A 23,440-nucleotide genomic window follows, 5' to 3' on the forward strand; every position below is an offset into this window, starting at 1 on the left:
ATAGTACAGCTTATATTAAGAAAAAAAGTTTAGGTTAAGAAAAATATTAATCCCAGGAAATATTTATAGATATATAAATATAAATGGACTGGTATATGCTACATATATGCATATACACACACACACATATATATGTATATACAAATTTTTGTATTTGAAAAATCACTCCTGTATAACCTGGCATTTTATATAAACCAAAAGACTCTTGTCTTTGATCAAATTCCTTAATATTTCAAGTGGTAATTAATTTTTACAAAAACCAAATATCTGTGCTTCTAAAATTACTTGTCAGCCATTTGCAAATGATGCAGTGGCATGTTTGACTGCAACATCAATTTTTTAATATCATGTTTCTACTCTATAAGCCATAGCAACTGGTTTCAAGTTTGCCAGTTTAAGAGTTTAAAAGAATTCTAAAGTTTTTGCCAGTTTTACAGGAATAAGCTTTAGGGGCGGGTGTTACTCAGTGCCCTGTTGGAGAATCTAACATACGTTTGCTTTTTCAATCCTCAACACTCAGTGTAGAAAATATCCTCAGTCTTAATTATTTTTCACACTGTTTCTTCATACTGTGTTTGCTTATAAATGTGTTCTAGTTACATTTTTCATTATTTAATTAATAAAAAGGCAATTAACTTATATTTTGTGTTTCTTAAACATAATCTAGATGAGGAAGAGGATGGCAAGACTCCAACTCAACCACTGTTGAAAAAAGGCAGGCATTTTTCATCATTTTATTTTAATCTCTTTTCTCATACTGTTAATTCTTTAACTCCAATTTTATTATTTTCTTTCTTTACCTTGGTTTTTATTTTCATGGTGAGGTGATGTTACAGTTATTTATTAAATGCAGATTAGAAAAATAATGACTGGTCCAAATAAAGCATTAAATCATCCCAGGAAAAGGTGATATATCAAAAACAAATTCTTTTAAATCATAGTAGCATTTCAGGAATATTCAAATCCTGAAAGTCAGTATTTTAATTTTATAATTTAAACTGCATGGTTTAGATGATAAGTAGAGACACTGAAATAGGTTTATTTACAGTGTCACTTGCATTCTTTACCATCAGTTGTACCCAGCCAAGTCCTTAATTTTGATACTAATATATTTCTCATTTCAAAAATTATAATATTTCTCACAGTCCTGCTGCGTTTGGGAGATACAGTCATGTCAACGTACATGAATTTTATGAGAAGGAGATAGAGGTGAGAGTTATGGAGCAGTGTGGTTTGGTAGCCATATTATTTCATCATGCAGTCATTCGTCATGTTTGCATACATCATGGCAGCATGAAACGTGAATGATAAGACATTCTTTAGAAGTGATCAGATTTCTTTCTGTGGATTTATGCTTTTAAAATTTGGTATAGGGATTTCATTATAGTCATTTGCTTGCTCACAGTTAGTGCTGATTTTTTTCTCCCTTTTTAATTCCTAGGGTTATAAATGAGAATTCCCTTGGCAAGTTGTTCTTTAGACCTGCAGCAAATGGGTGCTCTTCCTGGGAGTTCCCACATTCTTTTTGTGGTTCACAGAAAGATGTGCTTATATGGCTTTAGAATTGGGCATCACATATTGAGGGGACAAGACTTAGGTAAAGATGAGGGAGTTTTTCCTTCTTCAGTGAAACAGTGAGAGGTTTTCCTGTGATAACTGCATGATTGTATTGATATGTCTCCCACTTCTTTCTGTCTTTTATATTACAGATAAAAACATTTAACTATTTTTGAGCTTTAAATTATTGATAAACCAAATTACAAAAGAAATATGTTCATGGAACAGGCATAAACTTACTTTGCCCAGTCAGCCTAAAACAGCTTTTCAAAAGTCAAAATCTCACAGTTATAATTTTATTTGCTGGTTTTTGTGATTCTCTTTCATTCAGAATGCTTCAAAATATTAGAAATTAGGCAAGGTAATTTGGATGAATATAGATGTAATTATCTATAGCCATTTAAAAGTATGTTTAAATTATAAGCAACTAATTGTGTTGTGAAGAATGCCATGTATATAATTGTCTACATTATAAACATCTGAATATACAAAAGTTAGGGAACTAAAAGAAGTTAGCAAGATATACTTTAACATTTACCTCTCTTATATCTTATTTTTCTGCTTAATCCTTCAGAATCCAAAGGCCCTGCTGTGCCTTTAAATGTAGCTGACCAAAAGCTTCTTGAAGCTAGTACACAATTTCAGAAAAAACAGGGAAAGAATACTATTGACGTCTGGTGGCTTTTTGATGATGGAGGTAAGGTTGCTAACCTATTTTTTTTTTAACAAGTTTGAATTTTTTGAGGTTGTGGGGTTGGTATTAGGAAATAGCATGTACTCTTTACTCACTGACCCATTCCCATTAGGCCAGCATTCCCCAAAGCATTAGGATTAGTTCCAGAATCAGGCGTCACACTTAGTTGTCATATCTCTTCAGTATCCTTTGGTTTGAAAGTTGCTCAGCCCTTCCTTGAGCTTCATGACTTTAAAATTTTTAAAAAAACATTAGACCATTTTGTAGAATGTCACTCGATTTGAAGTGCTGTTTAATGATTCATTATAATTAGTTTCAAATTATGTATTTTGGGTAGAAATATCACAAGAGTGATGCTACTATGCCTTCTGTCTGCATCTTATCAGGTGGCTCATGATGTTGATTTGTCTCATCACTGGTGAAAGTAGCTTTGACCTTTGAGTAAGGTGGCCTTCACTATGTTTATATACTGAAAAGCTATTATTGCCGCCTTTTATAATTACAGGTATTTGGGGCATGGGCAATTTCTTTGAAACTGTGTAAATATTCTATTGTTGTTGTGATTTTTGCCACCATCTTGAGCATCCATTGATATTTCCACCTGAATTTATTCTTGCTGTTGTTGTTGTGTGTATGTGGTTTCCAAATGATGATTTTTCCAATCCCATCATTTCTTCCTTGTTTATTCATTTTATCTGGTGTTTAACTGTAAAGAAGAGCTTTCTCTTCACTTCTATCTGTGTGGACTTAACAGTCTCCAATTTTATTCAGTGGGTTAGCATTTTTCATTTTTATAATTTATTTTGATGTCCCAGATTTGAGCAGCAGTATCCTCTTTAGGCTAATTTCTGTGTCCATTTGTTATGTCCCGATCATTCTTTATTGTATGATAAAATATGATGTTCCAGGCTCAATTTTGTACTTTACCTGCACCAGCACTTGAATGACCCTTTATCCAAAGAGCTTTGATTCCTTTCAGTGAAGAACGGTATTTAGAAACATAGGTCAGAACATCAGACATGCCCGTTTCTAGCACGGTGTCACTGCTCCCATGCCCTCTCAGTGGACAGATGTAGGAAACACACACAACACTTACTTGTACATACGTGTGTAGATTGAAACCACTTCCATTGCCAGCACTGCAGGGTTTGCTCCAGCTTCTCCCTTTTCATGTTTCTCATTGTTGAGAAACATGACTCCCATTAGCTTCAGTGAACATTCTTTTTCTCAGTCCTGATATAACAAATCTCCCTACTCTGCAAGGCCAGTACCTCATTTTTTGCTTTCATGACATGGGCCCTGTCTTCACTGGACCTCCCTCCTTATTCAGGTCTGCCAAGTAGATTTTTGACTGAATCATTACAGGCAGGACAGAAAGAAAATGTTTGTTGTATACTGAGGTGTGGTAAAGGAGTTTTTAGCAGCTAACTTGAATTAAAACTTTTTAATTGAGAAATCAATGTTAAATATAAATGATCTGTTCTATTTTTATGACTCAGGTTTGACTTTACTGATACCTTATCTTCTGACTACCAAGAAAAAGTGGAAAGACTGTAAGATCAGAGTATTCATTGGTGGAAAGATAAATAGAATAGACCATGACCGAAGAGCGTAAGTCTGTTTCAAACTGACGAGCTTCTATCTAGTAGTTTTCATTATTTCAATATCGGTTTGGTAGGGTAACAATTAGACAGTACAGAAAATGTCAGTAATGTTGCTCTGTTCTGTAGTGAAGTTGAAGAGTCTAAAGTAAAACTTAATTCTCTTTAATTTAGCCTTAATGTTCAAGTTTAGATTCTTGGTTTTACTCACATGTAATATTTTTAATATGTTGACATTCTAGAACATCTTTAAATACTTGTAGCATAGAAGCATTAATCAGCCTTTTATGAAAAAAAATTAGGGTAAAAAGTGCACAAAAGTTACATATTCATATATGTATTATACTTTTCAGACTTCTAGACAACAGAAATGCATGCTGGCATTGTCCATTCTCTCATTTCTGTCTGTCCTGTCACACAATTCTAGTACTGGTTTCAGTGCTTCTCTAAGTACCCTCTGTCTCATTTCTGACCATTTCATAATATATTGTACATACTGCTCCCAATTTCACGTTTGGAAAGAAAAGCTTTGATCATGTGATGCCTCTGCCCCAAGGATTTTTAACTTCTTCTCTGTCACATACCATAGAAAGCCTGTGTGACAGTCAGGGCCCTTTATAGTCTGTCTTGTTTCCTTTCTGTCTTTATCTCCTGTTCCCCCAAATATGCCTTATACTTCAGTTTAATTTCTGCACCCACCCCAAACATACATATGATTTCAGACTTTTACTTCTTTACCTTCTCTCATCTCTCTACTACAAATAGTTCTTCACTAGCCTCCCTTCTCTGTTAAAATAACTCCATTCTTTAAAACCTAGTACTTATTGTCACCTTCCTCATAAGCCTTCCCTGTTTCTTTCTAGTTGTTACAAATAACTGTATACCAGTTTTTATTGAAATCCATGTACTTACTAATACAAATTAACTAAAATTAAAAAACTAGGCGCCATTCAAATTTAATTATTGTCTTCCTCTGTCCATTGGATACTAAGGAGAAATTCAGAGAATTTAAAAGAATACAACACAAGTTTCTACTCAGAGAATTTAGATGTCTACTTTGTGAATGAGTAGTATAAGTTAAGTCAGATTGATTTTGCTCAGCACCTGATATACTTTTCCTGTAAATCATTCTTTTCCTATAAATCATATGGAGTCAGCCCTAAATAGAATAAAAATATTTCTATATATAGCCTTCACGTATCTCAGTGCTATTCACTTTTGTTCTAGGATGGCTACTTTGCTCAGCAAGTTCCGGATAGACTTCTCTGATATCATGGTCTTAGGAGATATCAATACTAAACCAAAGAAAGAAAAGTAAGTTATTAGTTATTATTAAAAGTATATTTTTAAATTATTATTAAAAGCAAGTTATGAGTTATATTAAAATATAAATTATTTTGTGTAAATTTCTGATTTTTTTATGGATGACCTACTCAGACACTGTAATAGATCATTTAACTTAATTACCTGGGGGTTTTGCCTGCTTTTAGTTACATGTGAAGTCAACATTTTTTTAAGCTAGCAGATAACTGACTGACATTGCAGATATTGAAGTAAGTCCAAAGTGTTTTCGATAATTAGAGAAAAATTTAATTACTGATTTACAAGTAATTTCTGAAAATCGTTAGTGCCACAGAAATTCTAAGTGGTTCTTTAAATTTCCATTGTTCATTATGACCACTCAATCCCTATTCCACATGTGTGTTACTTTCCACTATTTTATTACCAAAATGAGAAAAAAAAATCTAAGAATCTGCCTATAGTTACTGCATTCAGAATTTATAAGAGTTAAGCAAAAGTAGATTTCATGGAATATCCTACTAAAAATGGTATATGGAAGTTGTTATATGTGTTTATACTACTGTACATAATTTCAGTTACTCTCAGTTTTATGTTGAGTATATGATGAAGTTGGAAAAAAGAATTCATTTTAAGTAGAAAACAATAAGGTATACTTTGTAAGGTTGTAGTCATGGAGACTGTTTTTTCTCATAGAATTATATATACTAGGAGCTTTGTATGAGACTGATATTGAAAAATACAATTTTCACATTCATAGGGGGTTAGAATGCTATTCATGTTCTTTTACCATCTTTTGTCCTATTAAGTATCTTTGGATCTAGAGCTTAATTCTGCATCTTCTTAAATGTTTAATATCTCCCTTTTCCTCCCTTCAAAATGTTCTAGTACCTTTTCTTACACTGCTTTTATTCAGTGATACTGGAACTGGGAAAGTGATTGAGTGTTTTCAGTAAGGGAGTAACACAATTTGACTTATCTTTCATGGGTATCATTTTGGCTAATGTGATGAAATTTATTTAGGTTGAGGGAAGTGGGCATAGGAACAGGGACTGATACAAGGAAATCTGCATTAGCAGTTAAAATTGCAATTCTCTTACTATGACTATGGTTCTAAATTTCTAATCAGTTAGAGAAACTAGTGATTGCTATTTTCAAAATAAATTGCCAGAGTTAGGGTAAGGAAAGGAGCACAACAACTGGAAAACACTAACTTCTGAAGTTTATAATTACATTAACTTTTCAAGTTATAATTTAATGTTTAAGATCTTAACTGTTAAGTAATTCAACATAGGTTAACTGTCTGTATTCTTTTTTTTTTAAGTATTGTAGCTTTTGATGAAATGATTGAGCCATACAGACTTCATGAAGATGATAAAGAACAAGATATTGCAGATAAAATGAAAGAAGATGAACCATGGCGAATAACAGATAATGAGCTTGAACTTTATAAGACCAAGGTATTCTTTCTCTCCTGCTTCCTTTTCATTAATATTCCTTGTGGTTTTTTTAGAAAATACTTAAGAAATAAATATCAAGAACTATAGTTGGTTATGAAAAGAACTAGTTGTGTAAACTAAATCTACTTTAAGTTGTACTTATATTTGGATAGGCAAAGCACTGATTTTTCTTTTTTTTTAAGTTTGGGAATGGATATTTTTATTATACCAAAATTGATTTTGGGCTTTTTTTTATCTATAGTTTTATGTACCAGGGAAAATTCCAGTTTTTGAAAGGACTAAGAATGACTGTTATGTTTCATTTCAGACATACCGGCAGATCAGGTTAAATGAATTATTAAAGGAACATTCAAACACAGCTAATATCATTGTCATGTAAGTAATACCTATACTAAGATTTTCTTGGGTGTCCATTTTATGATTATTCAATTAGGATTCATTTCTTCTACCAAAAATATATCTATAACCATAATAAATTAGTGGTTATGAGAGAAAAACAAACTTTTTTAATACACTTTGCTTTAAGCATATGAAGAAATCATTTAAGATAGGAAAGATAAGCAAAAATATTAACCTTAAGCTTGTATAAATCTAAATAATTCCTTATCATAATAGCTTATTCTGGGATTTCTTTCCTTTATGCTTTTTCCCACTTTTAAAAAATTCCTTAGCTTTGGAAATACCACAGCATAACCATCAACATTTGTCGGGTAACAAGGCTGCAAGTTAAAATTTGGTTGCTAGACAGTTCTTCATAGAAATAATTCCATCAAGTTGGGTCAAGGATTAAATTTAAAACATGGTTCCTATCTGAATTCCCACTCCCAAGTTCCCACATACAAAATGTCATATAGACACAATGTCTTTGCATTGAATATAGATACTTATGCTCGCTCTGGCTTTTCCTTCACTAAACCAGGTTACCTTGATCTTTATTGAACCCAAATTTTCTAAGTCCTGGAGCCTGATCCTTATATAGGTAAACAAGCCTCAGATCTCTGGAAGCATATCAAATTATGAAACTAAGTAATACCAAAAGATTGCTATTTTGACTAACAACAAATATTTAATACACCAGGAAATTTCAAGTTTTGTTTATGGTTACCAAGTATCTGTAATGGAAGTCACTAAAACATAGGAATCTAGAGAAAAACACTCTATGGAGCAACTGGACACACTTTCACTACCTACAAATGAAAATGAAACCTCAGAGATAGGTACAAGAAATTGAACATTAATACGTAGAATTAATTATGTTTGAGTTTCATTCATCCGTATGTAGTTACCACTATCAAAATTCAGATAGAAATATCTCTTTCTCCTAAAACAATTTTAAGGAGAGATTTGAGGTTTAATTTTAGATACTAACTCAGCAGTGGCCACAGGACTGGAAAAGGTCCGTTTTCATTCCAGTCCCAAAGAAAGGCAGTGCCAAAGAATGTTCAAACTACCACACAATTGCACTCATTTCCAATGCTAGCAAAGTAATGCTCAAAATTCTCCAAGCTCTAGGCTTCAACAGTATGTGAACCAAGAACTTCCAGGTGTTCAGGCTGGATTTAGAAAAGGCAGAGGAACCAGATATCAAATTGCCAACATCCACTGGGTCATAAAAAAGGCAAGAAAATTCCAGAGAAACATCTGCTTTATGGACTATGCTAAAGCATTTGACTGTGTGGATCACAACAAACTGAGGAAAATTCTTCAAGAGATGGGAGTACTAGACCACCTTACCTACCTCCTGAGAAACCTGTATGCAGGTTGAGTATCAACAGTTAGAACCAGACATGGAACAATGGACTGGTTCCAAATTGGGAAAGGAGTGCATCAAGGCTGTATATTGTCACCCTGCTTTTTTAACTTATATGCAGAGTACATCATGTGAAATGCCAGGCTGGATGAAGCACAAGCTGGAATCAAGATTGCTGGGAGAAATATCAGTAACTTCAGATATGCAGATGACACTACCCTTGTGGCGGAAAGTGAAGAAGAACTAAAGAGCCTTCTGATGAAGGTGAAAGAGGAGAGTGAAAAAGCTGGCTTAAAACTCAACATTCGGAAAACTAAGATCATGCCATCCAGTCTCATCACTTCATGACGAATAGATGGGGAAACAATGGTAACCCTGACAGATTTCATTTTCTTGGGCTCCAAAATCATTGTAGATGGTGATTGCACCCATGAAGTTAAAAGACCCTTGCTCTTTGGAAGAAAAGCTATGACTAACCTACACAACATATTAAAAAGCAGAGACATTACTTTGCCAACAAAGGTCCGTATAGTCAACTACTATAAAAAACTACTATAAAAAAAACTACTGGTTTTTCCAGTAGTTATGTATGGATGTGAGAGTTGGACCATAAAGAAGGCTAAGCACCGAAGAATTGATGCTTTTGAACTGTGGTGTTGGAGAAGACTCTTGAGAGTCCTTTGGACTGCAAGGAGATCAAATCAGTCAGTCCTAAAGGAAATCAATCCGAAATATTCATTGGCAGGCCTAATGGTGAAGCTAAAACTCCAATACTTTGGCCACCTGATGCAAAGAACTGACTCATTAGAAAAGACCCTGGTACTGGGAAAGATTGAAGGCGGGAGAAGGGGATGACAAAGGATGAGATGGTTGGATGGCATCCCCGACTCAACGGATATGAGTTTGAGCAAGCTGTGGGAGTTGGTGAAGGACAGGGAAGCAGTACATGGGGTCACAAAGAGTCAGACACGATTTAGCGACTGAACAACAAAAATTTGCTATTCTTAAGATATTTTGTAAGAAATACTTTGTTCAAACTTGAAAAAAAAGGGGGAATATATGGTATAGTAGTTGTTACAGCATATACTGTAACTATAGTAATTTTTAGTTACTATTACTGTGACTTATAGTTTTTATCATTTTATTCTTAGCTTAAATACATTGTTTAATTTCCTGTTTTTTTTGATAACCAGGAGTCTCCCAGTTGCACGAAAAGGTGCTGTGTCTAGTGCTCTCTACATGGCATGGTTAGAAGCTCTATCCAAGGACCTGCCACCAATTCTCCTAGTCCGTGGGAATCATCAGAGTGTCCTTACCTTCTATTCTTAAGTGTTTTATCTACACAGTGGACAGCCCTCCAGACGGTACTTCAGTGCCTAGTGAAGTAACTATCACTGAAATCTTCAACATCACAATGGCGAACTGTGACTTTTTTTCCACTATTTCATTAATTTGAAAGCACACAGGGAAGTTGCTCCATTGATCAGTGTATGGAGACTTCAGTTTTAGTCAATTCTGTATTTCAGTCTCAGTGATTGATGATTCCTTGTTGGACTGAAGCTTGTGAGAGTAAAGTTTTTCCTTTGCTACTTGAATAGCAATAAAGGGGTGTTATTTTTTGATTGATGAAAGGAGTACAAAAAGCCTTTAGCCTTGAGGTGCCTTCTGAAATTAACCAAATTTCATCCATATATCCTCTTTTATAAATTTATAGAATGTCAAACTTTGCCTTCAGCTATTTTTATTTCTAATCTTTTCCACCTTAAAATGGACACCACTTTTCTTTTTCCATTGACCAATTAGTGTTGAGTACTGTATATTTTCTATTACTTTTGTAAATGTGTTTGTTAGATATTTAAGGCGAGAATTAGGGCAAGTTAATGAAAGTCAAGGAAAAAAATGAGAACCGAAAAGTGACCCCAAGGTTAGGTTTGCATTAGGATGTATAATTGTAGATCTAGAAAAAAAGGCCCAATAAACCTTTTTTTAAAACCTCTAATTGGCTGTTATTTATATATTTTTTGATTATTATTTCTTGAAACCTTAGGGGAGGTTGAAGATTTATCGAGTACTTCTATATACCATCCTGAAAAATCACGTATTGTCATTCTTTAAACAAAATCTTTAAGGTCATTTATATTTATTAGAAGAAAGATCTGTCCTAATTTAGAGTTTTCCTCAAATCTGAGGGACTTTTACAAAATGCTAAAAGATTTTTCTGGTTAAAATTAGACAAAGCATTGTCATTTAATAGAATATTTCAGTAAATATATGGAATATCACTATATCATCCTTTTTATACATCATTAAAATATTTAATGTTTCATCAAATGGTTAAATGGACCACTGGTTTCTTAGTGAAATGTTTTTAGGCTTAATTCATTCAACTGTCAAGTACATAGTCTTAATTAATATACTCAGGTTTGAACAGATTATTCTGGACATTTAAATTTAATCCATTCTTAATACTTTAAAACTTTTGTGTTAAGAAAAACTGCCAGTTTGTGCTTTTGAAAAGTCTGTTTTGACATCATAGTCTACTAGTACAATTTTGACAGTGCGTATGTACTGTTACTAAAAGCTTTATATGCAATTATTAATGTGAAGTTTTTTTTGTTTTTTATTCAAGGAAGGATTTCCTAGAAACATTTCAAGGGATTATATGTCTACATATCTGTATGTGTGTGTGTGTATATGTATATGCATACACATATGCATATGTGTATTTATAATGACATGATGGTTTTTTGCATTTTAAAGTGATCAAGATTTATCATATTAAATTTTTTGTTTCAGTTATGAGTTCAGAGATTGAAAGACAGGTTTCATGGAGAACAAATGTGATTACTGGAAGGGCATGTAACTTCACACAGTTATCATTCAGTTAGGAAATGGAGAATGTTTCATCTAAAGTACTGTTCAATGTGTTCACTGGTGTAAGTTTCACTGGTGAAGAATTTATGTAGGTGTTCATGAATCTCGATAAAAATCTGTAAAATTACTACTGTTGTTCAGTAGTGCAATATCTTTGCTGCATGAGTATGAACTAAGTTAATATCATAACAGATCTGACAGTAATTTTAAATTCAGAATGTTAAGAGAATGAGGTAATTGTTTTCCTAAAAACTTTTTTCTGTGTTATAACTCACACCATTTTACCATTTTTTGGAGGTTTTGTAGGTTTTGTAGTGTTTAAGAGGAAAGACAATAGAAATGTCATATTCAGTAAACAATATCATGTCTCAACTTTTTAAATGGATAATAGGGCATAAGTGAGTGCTGCTATCTTGAAATGTGCACAGGTACACTTACGTTTTCTTTTTTTTTAAGTTTTTCCCATTCAGGAAAACCTCGTTGTGATCTGTACTGCAGGAACCAAATGTCATGCATCATACATATATGTATAAAGTACATAAAATATATCTAAATATACATAATGGGGGAGGGTAATATTGTCTGTGAAATAATGTAAGAAGCTTTTCACTTAAAAATAAATGCATTACTTTTACTTAACACTAGATACCAGGTCAAATTTTTCAAGGTTGTTTTTGTGCTCTGCTAAATTTCAACAAGTAATTCTTAGAAATGTTAGCTAGTGTTGAAGCTATTCTATTTTATTTATGCTGAATTTGATTATTTTAATGCCAAAAATTTTAAGTTCTAATCATTGGTGATAACTTGGAAATAAACAGTTATGCAATGGCATATGACCGCTCATTATTTCTCTAGGTAAAAATTCAGTGGGTTTAGAGAATGGTGGTGTTAAGCTGATTATTAACAGTTAATTAAATCACATATTTATTTGTCACATTATTTCATTTGTATTTTAGGTTTCCTTTTACATTCTTTTTTTATGCTTTTCTGACATTACATATTTTTAAAGACTATGGAAAAATAATTTAAAGATTTGAGCTCTGGTGGATGTTTACTAAGTTTGAAAATGTAATATTTTGATAATACTGTACTATAACTGTCACACAAATGCTTTTCTAATGTTTTAACGTTGAGTATTGCAGTTGCTGCTTTGTACAGAGGTTACTGCAATAAAGGAAGTAGATTCATTAAAACAATTTAATGTCTATTCATTTTATCCATTTTATAAATCTATGTAAACTTTGTGATTTTTACCTCATTTATACAACTTATTTCATGGATGTCTTGAGTTTTTTAAAATGGCTTTTACCCTACTATTCATGGTTTGGAAAAGTTGTTTGAAGTTGTTCACTATCCTTAAACCTTTGGATAATCACTAATTTTCTTGACAGATTGAGCTTATTCAGACACAACTCATTTTGATATTTTGTAAATCATTTAACTTTTCTAATTCTGCTTTATTTGACTTTTGGTTAAATCATGTGTTTATGAGTGACGAAAGTAGAATATTAAAATGGATTCACAGTCTCTTGAGTATAACCTGATTCATTTCTTCCGAAGATTTTTGGCAAAGCTAATTTAGTTTTACAAAGCATTTTCACTTTACTATTTGAACATTACAGTAGGTGTATTATATGTGCAGGACAGCAGTTTCTCTCTCTTCTACTCTTGAGAAAGTAGCTTGGAGAACTGTAGCGAGTTTCCCAAGATCATGTGATAAATCAACAAAGGATGCTGGTCTAGGGCACAGATCTTTCATCTTCATGCATATCACCATTTTGCAGTCACTGCTGCCTGATCAATAACTTATTACTGGTTTAGAATAGTCATTTCCAAACTACTCATACTTACCTGCCCAGGAAGTTTGTGCTCAGGTAATACAAATTACAGTTACAAGTGTATATGGCCACAGGCTACCTAATAGATCTGAAACAAATGTCTAAGTGTCCATTATATGATCTTTGCTTTTTGCTTATTCCTCAATAAGCTGCTATTCAGGTTTACTCACTTCTTTGTGGAATAGGAGGGAAGGTTAAGAGAGAACTGAAAGGCAGCTGTGATTGTGGCATTTACTATCAGAGCATCCAGTGATTTTCAAAACAGGAATGTAATTAAGTCTTTGAGCCAGCAGAGTTTTTTGTTTTTATTTGGGGAATAAAAGATAAATGCTTTGTTATGCTTCTGTCTTTGTTTATGTGTCAACAGGATGTTTATAGGATTAGAGGAAATAGATGATAACTATTTGGGTAAACAAGTAGTTAAAACATCAAAATAATGGTTAAAACAGCACAAGTCTTAGGATATACTTATCAGAAAATACTGTTTAGCTAGTTCAGAGAGTAGGTACATAAAAGGTGTTGGTGGATTAACCAATCAGACATACTTTTGCTTCCCTGGTGGCTCAGAAGTTAAAGCATCTGCCCGCAATGCGGGAGACCCGGGTTCAATCCCTGGGTCGGGAAGATCCCCTGGAGAAGGAAATGGCAACCCACTCCAGTATTCTTGCCTGGAGAATCCCATGGACAGAGGAGCCTGGTAGGCTACAGTCTACGGGGTCGCAGAGAGTCGGACATGACTGAGTGACTTCACTTTCACTGAAATACCTGAAGAGCTCAGTCTCATTGCTCTTTATAGAACTGGAAGCAATGGTCATAGACCTATTTTACCTGTGGCATAGGAGTTTCAGGTAGGCTGTTAAATGGCAGCATTAAGGAGAACTTCAGCCCATTTTTTTTTCCTGTTGAAACTACCACTGAATTTTGTGTTGGACAAGGTTACTACTATCTTAGAGGAAAATGTGAATGTGTCTGAATTTGTCTCCTCCTGCAGCCTTGTGGCTGTTTTCCTCAGATCAGGAGCTCATTCCCACAAATAATAGTTTACACATATCCTCTGTTCCTCTTTTCTATCACATGAATGCCAGTTAGCAAGATATTCCATCCAAAACTACAAGTGAAAAAGAAATTTTCTGATCCACGTGAAATGCAAAAACAGACACCTCAGACTCAGTACTTGTCAGAATTTCATTAGAATACGGCTAAATAAGCTTTGAAGGTAAAGAACTGTGGAGAGTTTATTCTAGAAACGTTAATTGAGTTTCTAGATAATTTCATATCCAGTTTATACCTAAGAACAGACAAACCAAGGCAGTGTGTTTTGATTTATATATAGTACACATAAGGCATATAACAACTACTGCTATAAGGTATGTTTGCTCTTTTACATTCTAAATAAAATTAAGTCCCAAGTAAGCCATTTTTAAAGGAGGTCATCATAGTTTGAAAAGGAGCAAGTTTTAGGAGTTTGTCTGTATGACCAATATAACACAGGTTACTTTTATTTCAAGCGCACATGTTTGCTTAAGCCATGAAAACTCCTTTGCGTTTCCTAGGAGTGTTACTAGTCAAGATGTTTAAAAGATGGCAAGGACTCTTTGGGAATTGGGGTGGAGAGTGGTAGGATGGAAAGTTACACTCCAAGAAAGGTTCATGGATTGAGAAAGACTGCTTTTATGGATGAAAGTCTTGCATTCACTCTTCTTTCTGGGAAACGGAATTGTGAAGAATGGAAGTCAGGTTTGTTTTTTTTTTTTTCTGAATTTTAAAATCTGTTGATTTTAATAAGCACCTCCTATTAGTTACATGGTACTAATCTCAGAAGTATGACCTATCGCTTTCAGGTCTTTTTCTATGGCTGTTCCATCAATAAAGATAATCCTTTGTTTACTGTATACGCACCTGTGAATTTAACACTGCTGATGTAAACTTCACACTTGATGTTTTTCAGAGATTTGACAGTAGGGAATAACAGGTGTATTATATACTGAAACAGGTGTATTATGTATTGAGAACAGTGGTTCTCAAGCTTCAGTGTGTATTGGAATCACCTTGAGGGTTTGTTAAAATATAATTGTTCCTGCCAGTCTCTGTTCTGAGTGAAATTCCTCCCCTTCACAAACACAGCTTTTCAGTATAACCCTCCCTTCTTTATGGTTCCCTTTATCCTTTACCCATGCCTATCGAGTTTCTTACAGAGTACATTTATTTCCATCTCCTCTTAGCTGTGAATTCAGATAATGACCATTTTCCCACATTTCTGAGTGTTTTCTATTTGTATTAGATCATCTTTAGTGGTAGGAATAGAACCCAAAGCATACTAACAGAAAAAGCAGTCCAGGACGACAATTGAGATCAGGGATTCAAGTTTGTGTAAGCAGGGACTCAGTATCATTAGAATTCTGTCTCTACCTTTTCTTCTCTCTGGTTTGCCTCGTTAGGCTTGACTTGATTCTTCAGGTAAGATTGTCAGGGCATATTGTGCTCTATGGCTTTGATATGGCTTTTTTGATTGAAAAAAAAAAAATCAATCAGTAGTTCAACAACTGTAGTAAAAAAAAAAAAAAGGTGGGGAGGGGGCGGGGTGGGGGGGAGCTGTGTTGGCAACTAGTGCCCTGAGTTTCTTGGGTTTATGTAGTAGCTCAGAAAATTAAGGAAGGGCTGCTTCAGCTCTTTGATCTACACTGATGACTGCCTACTTCAGGTGCTGGTGTGCCCAAGTTCCAGAGGTTGATTCAAAGGTGAACAGCTCTGTAGGTCAAACCCAAGCCACTGACACCTTGACTAGGCCCTCCAGCTTTGCAGCCAAATGCTCAATATCCACTCCATTCCTTGCTTTCCACCCTACTCCCCACCTTCCACCCTCCACTTCCCAGCTTTTTCCACTCCTCTCCCCACCTTCCACCCTCTCCCCACATTCCATCCCCCTACCCCCACGTTTCCACACCCCCTCTACCTTCACCCCCATCCCTGACTTCCATCCACTCCCCACCTTCTACCCTAGCCCAGCAGTCCCACAGCCATCCCAGCCTCAAACTTTCTGTTCACAGGGTATTTGGCAGAGGATTCCTGATTCTCTAGTCTGCAACAACTCCATTTGCACACCCCCTCTTTTCGTTACTCCTTAGGCTAGTATCTCTCCAGAACTCCCACCCCAGTCCCTGCCCATTCCAGGGGGCAAAATCCCCCAACCCAGAACAAGAACAAGTCTTTCTTTCCCTTCCCCTTTTCCTGACAATGGGTCCTCGTGGCTTGTGGGAAAATGCAGAAAAGCTGTTTTAATAGGCTCCACATCACAGAAGAGTCTGCTTTTCCTATAATATCAAGAAATATAGCCATTTAGAAATGCATTTAGAATGGCAACAGAATCTTCCCTCACCAAAACAGAGTACTATACTTTTTCTAATTGAAAGCAGTTTGGTTGATTTTTCCAACTATGTTGCACTCAATTCTCAGCAGATCACTCTGTTACCCTTGAACCATGCCCAGACAATGGTAAGCCCCCCAAAGTTTTAAAAAGTGTAACACAGAATTAACTTCTCTAGAAGACATCCATTACCTTTGGGCTACAGTAGGGGAGCCAGAGGGCACTGGTGGTATCAGTATCAGATGGAAGGTCGTTAAAATAGTTCTAAAGAGAGATGTCAGGGATGAAGGAGGATTGAATCAAGTTGAGTAGCAGAAAGAATTAAAAGGAGAGTTTAGATTCAGAAATCATATCGAGAAAGAATTAAAGGCAATAGGATTGTAATGAGGTTAGGTGGAGAGACTAGGGGATGAGATGATGAAGACATCAAGGTTTCTGGCTTGGGCCATGGGTGGATCTGAAATTGAAACAGGAAGCTGAGCAAGTTTGGGGAAGGGTATGCATGTGGCAGGAGAATAAAGGGGTTGTTTAGAACATGAGTTAAAGATAAGATTCAGGATCTGGAACCCAACATGACAATTAGCTATTGATCCACTGAAATAATTTACCAAAAATATCACTGAGATTAGAATCTTCTTTAGAAGCAATATGTAAATTATGTTGATTTTATTTCACAGTTATAGTTTGCTTAGGTTTTCTATTTCTTGCTGTGTCAATTTTAATAATCCTTCATTAAATGTTAATTCCTATGTATTGAAATTTATTAGCAATTTGAGCATGATTTTATAATTTCAAACTCTATTCACTTCATATATTCCTCTCCTTATCACATTTTTTCTCATTTCTTGATTGGATTTGTTTCTGATCCTTAGAAGAAACACACTTGGACTTACTTATCACCTTCATTAATTTTCACAGGTGTCATGGCTGAAGAAATAAAAAGAAAAACAATGCTCTCTACATTTAATTCTCCCCTTCCTAAACCACATGAAATATGAGGCTTTTTTTTTTCTCTTAATCCCAGAAAAGTACACTCTAAGATATAAATCCATGGAAATATTCATTAGTTTCCAAAAGGTATCACTATCTTGCAAATAGCAATATGGAGATAAAGGAAAAGTCACACTCCTATCTCCAACATGCTTAACTATTTCAAAACATCAAAGATACTCTTCTATTTCTAAAACCATGCCACAGAACTAGCTCTTTGGCAGAAAGCTGCACATTAGCTCAGGTTACACAGAGAGAGAGCTGACATGTTCTGTTGCATGAACTTGTAATACTGGAATAGCCGTTCAAGGAGCTATCTCTTGAACTTAAAAAAAAAAAAATTTAAGAAAGTCACCAGTATAGTACAGTGAAAGGAATATTATTTTCTGGTCACTACAGGAGGCCATATTTTTTTCAGGGAAGTTGAGTATAGATATACTGGAAGGTTGTCTGGTGAGAAGAAATCAAAATGTAAATGTGGCTTTCCAGGGAAACTGACCCTGGCCCCTGTTCCTGTCCTGACTGTTATTTACTGTGATCACAGCCCCTCTAAAGTCTTGCTCTTCAATTCTATTTGAGAATAATACTGTCCACTTCAGAGAGGGGTTATGAGATTTAAATAAATTATGTAAACAAGTGGCATATGGACAGTGTTCAGTTGATGTAAGCTCTTTCTCCCCCATTTCTCCTGAATTAGAAATAAAATGATACTCAGTTAATCACAGCACCATGAGTGACTATTTTCTTGCTCACCCCCTAGCACAATACGTCGCTTGATCTTATTGATGTTTTCCTTCTAAACAACTCAAATCTCTATCTCTGTTCTACCAATAGATTTGCTATGACTTCAGTTCTGATTTCCAACACTGGGAGCCACACAACGTTAAGCCTGCTCTAACTCTAACATGATGAGAAGAAACCATTTGGGATTATAAAGCCAGGGCAGAGGAGTAATTCCCTCACCTGGTAGAGGTGGACTTCCTTGGGTATTGATGTGGACCAAGTTTTGGGGCTCCTCTCTACTGAAGGCTATCTTCCTCCATATCCTCTGAACGTGTTGGATACATTCCTGAGGAATTAAGGGACCACTTTAGAGCTGCATTCCTTGACTCTGTATCTTTTGCACTGTTTCCTATGCTAATTCTTCAGCAAACCCAAGCAAAGCCCACTTAAAACTAAGTCCAAATCTTTATTCTCTTCTTTCCTCTAACTTTGGAGATGGCAATGGCACCCCACTCCAGCACTCTTGCCTGGAGAATCCCGTGGACGAAGGGCCTGGTAGGCTGCAGTCCATGGGGTCGCGAAGAGTCGGACATGACTGAGCAACTTCTCTTTCACTTTTCATTTTTATGCATCAGAGAAGGAAATGGCAACCCACTCCAGTGTTCTTGCCTGGAGAATCCCAGAGATGGGGTCGCACACAGTCGGACACGACTGAAGTGACTTAGCAGTCCTCTAACTTAGACCCAAACTTTGTGGACTGACCAAAAAGACAATATAAAAAGATCATATAGTTCTCACTTGTCTCTTTGCCTCCCATATTAATTACATCATTCTGAAAATGAACCTCTAAGTTCATTTTCAGCTCCCACTGTCCTGTGGGAGCGATCTACTTCTGCCAGACTAACCATCTGCAGAGGGCTTTTGCTTCCTTGCAGTTGAACATTCCAGTTTAACTGCCTGGTCTGTCCTTGACCTTACTCAAGATGATGCTCAGAATCATATGCTATGGGAAGTTTTCTGTTTCCATAAGGCTACATTGGAGGTCCCTCCTCTGCTCTACCCCTCTATGCTAATCCACTTGCCCCTGCCATAGCCTCGTTGCCTGCACTGGAGTTGCTTTCTTTGCTCTGTTTTTCACACCAGTGTGGAAGCACCCTGACCGCAGTGACTTTATGCAGGGCTTACAATTTAATGCGCACTTAGGCCTGGCGTGCTGCGATTCACAGGGTCACAAAGAGTTGGACACGACTGAGCGACTGAACTGAACTGAACTGAAGGTTGCTGAATGTCTGATTAAATGAAGTGAATGATAAGCAAAAGAACTGATTTGTTTTTTATCTTATGAACCCTATGGACCATGTAAATTGTTTTGCATTTAACCTTGACTGATAGGTACTATTAGGAATATATGGTGGACATTCTAAGTACCCACCTAAAATCTAAGGGATTTTCACATCCTTTCTCTTTCCCACTTTACTCCATTCTGACTTCTTCACTGATACTATGGTATCAGTACATTTTTGAACTAAATGAGAGTGCTGAGTTATTTTTAAAATTAACAAATTTCTTTGTTATTGTGAAACAGCATCTGCCATCAATGCCTTATCTTGTCAAGTATCTAAGGACCAAGTGTCTCCCAAATCCATGCTCTCATACAAACTTTATGAGTGAGAAAATGTTATGTAAACATTACAGATGGCTTTTCCCAACTGGCAAATTTTGCTCTTTATGACACAGCTTAAAAGACAGCTTCTTTGTGAAACTCCTCTGACATCCCATTGCCAAACCATTGCAGCCCTCCCATCTTTTTTCTTGGCCCATGGCATTGTTATATATTTGATTTCCCAATTAGATTGAGTAATTGATGTAATCAGTTTCTTATCTCCAGTGGCTTATCTTAGTCGTGAGCAGATAAAAGGTTTCAATACAGGATTTTTGAATGAGATAATTAATAAGTTATATAAAGGGGAAGTCTGCTGATGACAGGAGAATGGATGAAGTTATAGGCATGGAACTTTGTTAGGACCAGAGCTTCCTGACGGGTGATTTGGTTTACCACTAACAACTACAACTAATGGTAACAACTACACAGTAATGATATGAATAAGATGTTTCTTATATGTTTGAATTCTTTAGGCCAAACCTACAATAACTACCCTTTCGCATCAGTAATTTAGTCTCCTTCATACTAATCGCTAGGCTATAATTATTTGAAGAAGGGGTCATTTAATAAGTGGTTATTGGTTATTATATCTCTAATACTTTGGCTTCCATGCTGGCTCAGCAGTAAAGAATCCACCTGCAATGCAGCAGACACAGGTTCCATCCCTGGGTCAGGAACATCCCTTGGGGAAGGAAATGGGAACTCGCTCCAGTATTCTTGCCTGGGAAATCCCAAGGATAAAGAAGCCTGGAGGGCTACAGTCTATGGGGCACAAAAGAGTTTGACACAACTTAGCAACTAAACAACAACAAATATAAATAAGAAGACTCATGAACAAGGGGAGGAAGCAGAGAATAGCGAGGGAGGATGATTGTGGCTGGGGAGCTGGGCAAAGGCACCCTCCTTAAATATATTTTTAAAATGTCAACCCCAGCGATATAACACCCAAGCTCTGTGCCAGAAGCCATTTTGGGGGTGAGCGTGGAGGGGCAGCCCTGGAGCTCCAGCCCACTCTGATTGAGGGTGACAGAGTTAGGGTGAAAAGCTCAAATCCAAAAGCAAAAGGAGCCAGTGTTTAGTTAGGTGCCAAAGTATTTGCTTAAGAAATTAGTCACCCCCTTGGCCAAGCCCAGGCACCGGCTGTTATCTTAACCGCGCTTTAAATGCTTCTCGGTGGCTTTTGTTCTTTGAGGATTATTGAACATTTCGGTCCCACAGGTGCCCTCTGTTTTGAGAAAACTGTGTCGAAAAATACACAAATGGAAGCAGATCCTCATTTGTTGTTAAACCTGCAGTCTTTCGAGAGGTTCTTTTCTAAGACGGTAAGACAGAGGGCTGACATAATCCCAGGATCCTAAGTGAAGGGGAGTTTCCTGCTTAACCTGAGTCACACCAAATTCAGGTGCAGACCAACTAAAGAAATCTTGACTCCACCCGCCTGCCTTCCTCTCCTCGTTCCCTCTTTCCTCTCTTCGGGTCCCCTCTCGTCCAGTCAATATAACTGTCATTGTGACTTAGGTCTTACCTTTTGGAAGTTCTCCAATTTCACCATTATTTGGTGACGAGTGTCTTGGGAAAAAAAAATAATGTAACCTGAACGTATTTTCTATTAATAGTTTAAAAAAGATCTTTCGTCCTTATTTTGACTTCAGTGTTATCAAACGCCAATCAGAGCGAACTGAAGACTGACTGGCTAGGATCTCGTCAGCTCTCTGCGGTTCAGGAGCGAAGCAAGGTGGATCTCCCCCTGGGCGCGAAGCAACCCCCTCCCACCAGGCAATGCGCGCCTCTCCCTCACGTGAGACCCAGCCCCAGAAGGCAATGCGCGCCTCTCCCTCACGTGGAGACCCAGCCCCAGAAGGCAACGCGCGCCTCGCCCTCACGTGGAGACCCCGCCCCACCGGGCAATTGGTTCCTAGCTCACCTCACGTGGAGACCCTGTCTCACAAGGCAGCGAGCACCTCTCCCCCCCGCGGAGGTTATATTTGAGCGGTGCGTGCCTTGCCCGCGAGAGGGTGTGTGAAACTGCAGGATGTGTGTTTTCTCTGACAGAGGCTCCCTCGTGTGGCTCCTGTCGACAATGACGTCTGTGACTTGAACGTTTACTTCATTCTCTTTTGAGAAGGGAAGAAGTCTTGGATCCTGCCCTCAGGAGCCGAGATGATGCTTTTTTTTTTTTTTCCTTAAGCACATTATCGTCTCCCTCAGAATAGAAAACTTTGTTTTTCTTAGACTAACGTGGGCTCTGGCGGAGTAATTGAACTGCCTGGGAAACAATTTGGGATAGAGTTATTGCAGGATACTCCAACTCTGCTCTTGTCACATAGATGAGAGAAAGGAGTCGCTGAGACCTCTGAATACCCACTAGATTTAAGGCTTTTTATGTCATTATTTAATCTTAGAGTATCTCAAGTAGGAATTGCCACTCCCACTTTTATAATTGAAGTATAGTTGATTTACAGTTTTAGTTTCAGGTGTGCAGCATTGTGATTCAGTATTTTTACAGATTATACTCCCATTAAAAGTTATTACAAGATAATGGCTACAATTCCCTGTGCTGTACAATATATCCTTGTTGCTTATCTATTTTCCAAATAGAAGAATATGTTTTCCTGACATCCTTGCACAGGGGCCTTGCTAATCTCTGTATTGGTCCAGTTTCAGTGTATGTGCTACCAAAGTGAGCACTGTCATCCCCTTTTTATAGAAGAGGAAACTGGAGTTCTCAGAGGTCCAGGGTCTCAAAATGGTGTAATGGGGGTGCGGGGTGGTTCAAGAACTTTGTCCAGAGCTAAGTCCAGAGCTTTGCACTAATGAGACCACCTACAAAAAGGTAAAATTTTATACTCAATTTCCTCTCCCTAGAGATGTTAACATTCCAGAGAAATTTCCTTATGTTTCAAATCCAATAACCTCGCATCTGAATATGTCACTTTTGGCTTTTGTAAAGTGTGCTACATTTGCACATTTAGTCTCAAGAATAGTTATGAGATTTTTTTTAAATTTCAGTTTTACTGATGTATAATTGACAACTAAAATTGCAAGATATTTCAAATGTACTAGATTGTGATGATGTAATCAACATTGTGAAGGAATTCTCCCTAACTAGTTAATTGTGCTGTGCAATTCTGTGCTTATCCGCTCAGTCAAGTCCCACTCTTTGCAACCCCATGGACTGTAGCCCACGAGGCTCCTCTGTCCATGAGGAGTCTCCAGGCAAGAATACTGGAATGGGTTGCCATGCCCTCCTCCAGGGCATATTCCCAACTCAGGCATCAAACCCAGGTCTCCTGCTTGCAGGTGTATTCTTTATCATCTGAGCCAACAAGAAAGCCCGTAGTTAACTAATACATCTGTTATTAGTAGTATTAGTATTGTTGAGACTTAACTTATAAAATGAGAACGAGGGAGATGAAGTGGTATGCTTAAAGTTATTACAATTAGCAAATAAATTTCTTTCTCAAGTCTAGTGATGTGAAAGCCATTTTGATTCTCATAGCAGGCTGTCTTACATCTTCTTTTAGAGTAGATCTTTTTTTTTTTTTTTAGTTTGTCAAGTAAGAAGATCACTAAATTCCTTCCTAGCCCTCCAGTTCTGAGGCTTCTGATCGTTAAGGGCTTTCACGT

The 23,440-nt window shown here is 36.6% G+C and overlaps 1 protein-coding gene and 1 pseudogene across 2 annotated transcripts in view; one reads left to right on the forward strand and one right to left on the reverse strand.

Moving 5' to 3' along the window:
• SLC12A2 (solute carrier family 12 member 2) overlaps positions 1 to 12,431 on the forward strand; it is a 104,822-nt gene extending 92,391 nt beyond the window's left edge. Inside the window, exons 21-27 of one of the 2 annotated variants that reach the window (XM_043465959.1) lie at positions 668 to 715; positions 2,132 to 2,254; positions 3,751 to 3,862; positions 5,080 to 5,166; positions 6,476 to 6,611; positions 6,919 to 6,986; positions 9,555 to 12,431. In XM_043465959.1, the coding sequence (XP_043321894.1) occupies positions 668 to 715; positions 2,132 to 2,254; positions 3,751 to 3,862; positions 5,080 to 5,166; positions 6,476 to 6,611; positions 6,919 to 6,986; positions 9,555 to 9,690 (710 nt within the window). In that variant the 3' untranslated portion in view covers positions 9,691 to 12,431. The remainder of the gene's footprint in view (positions 1 to 667; positions 716 to 2,131; positions 2,255 to 3,750; positions 3,863 to 5,079; positions 5,167 to 6,475; positions 6,612 to 6,918; positions 6,987 to 9,554) is intronic. The other variant, XM_043465960.1, reaches the window with a different exon arrangement.
• Positions 12,432 to 22,405: 9,974 nt separating this feature from the next.
• LOC122441107 lies at positions 22,406 to 22,501 on the reverse strand (annotated as a pseudogene).
• Between the last annotated feature and the right edge of the window lie 939 nt (positions 22,502 to 23,440).

The sequence above is a fragment of the Cervus canadensis genome, chromosome 4 (assembly GCF_019320065.1).
Source record: "Cervus canadensis isolate Bull #8, Minnesota chromosome 4, ASM1932006v1, whole genome shotgun sequence".
In the NCBI taxonomy this organism is placed as follows: domain Eukaryota; kingdom Metazoa; phylum Chordata; class Mammalia; order Artiodactyla; family Cervidae; genus Cervus; species Cervus canadensis.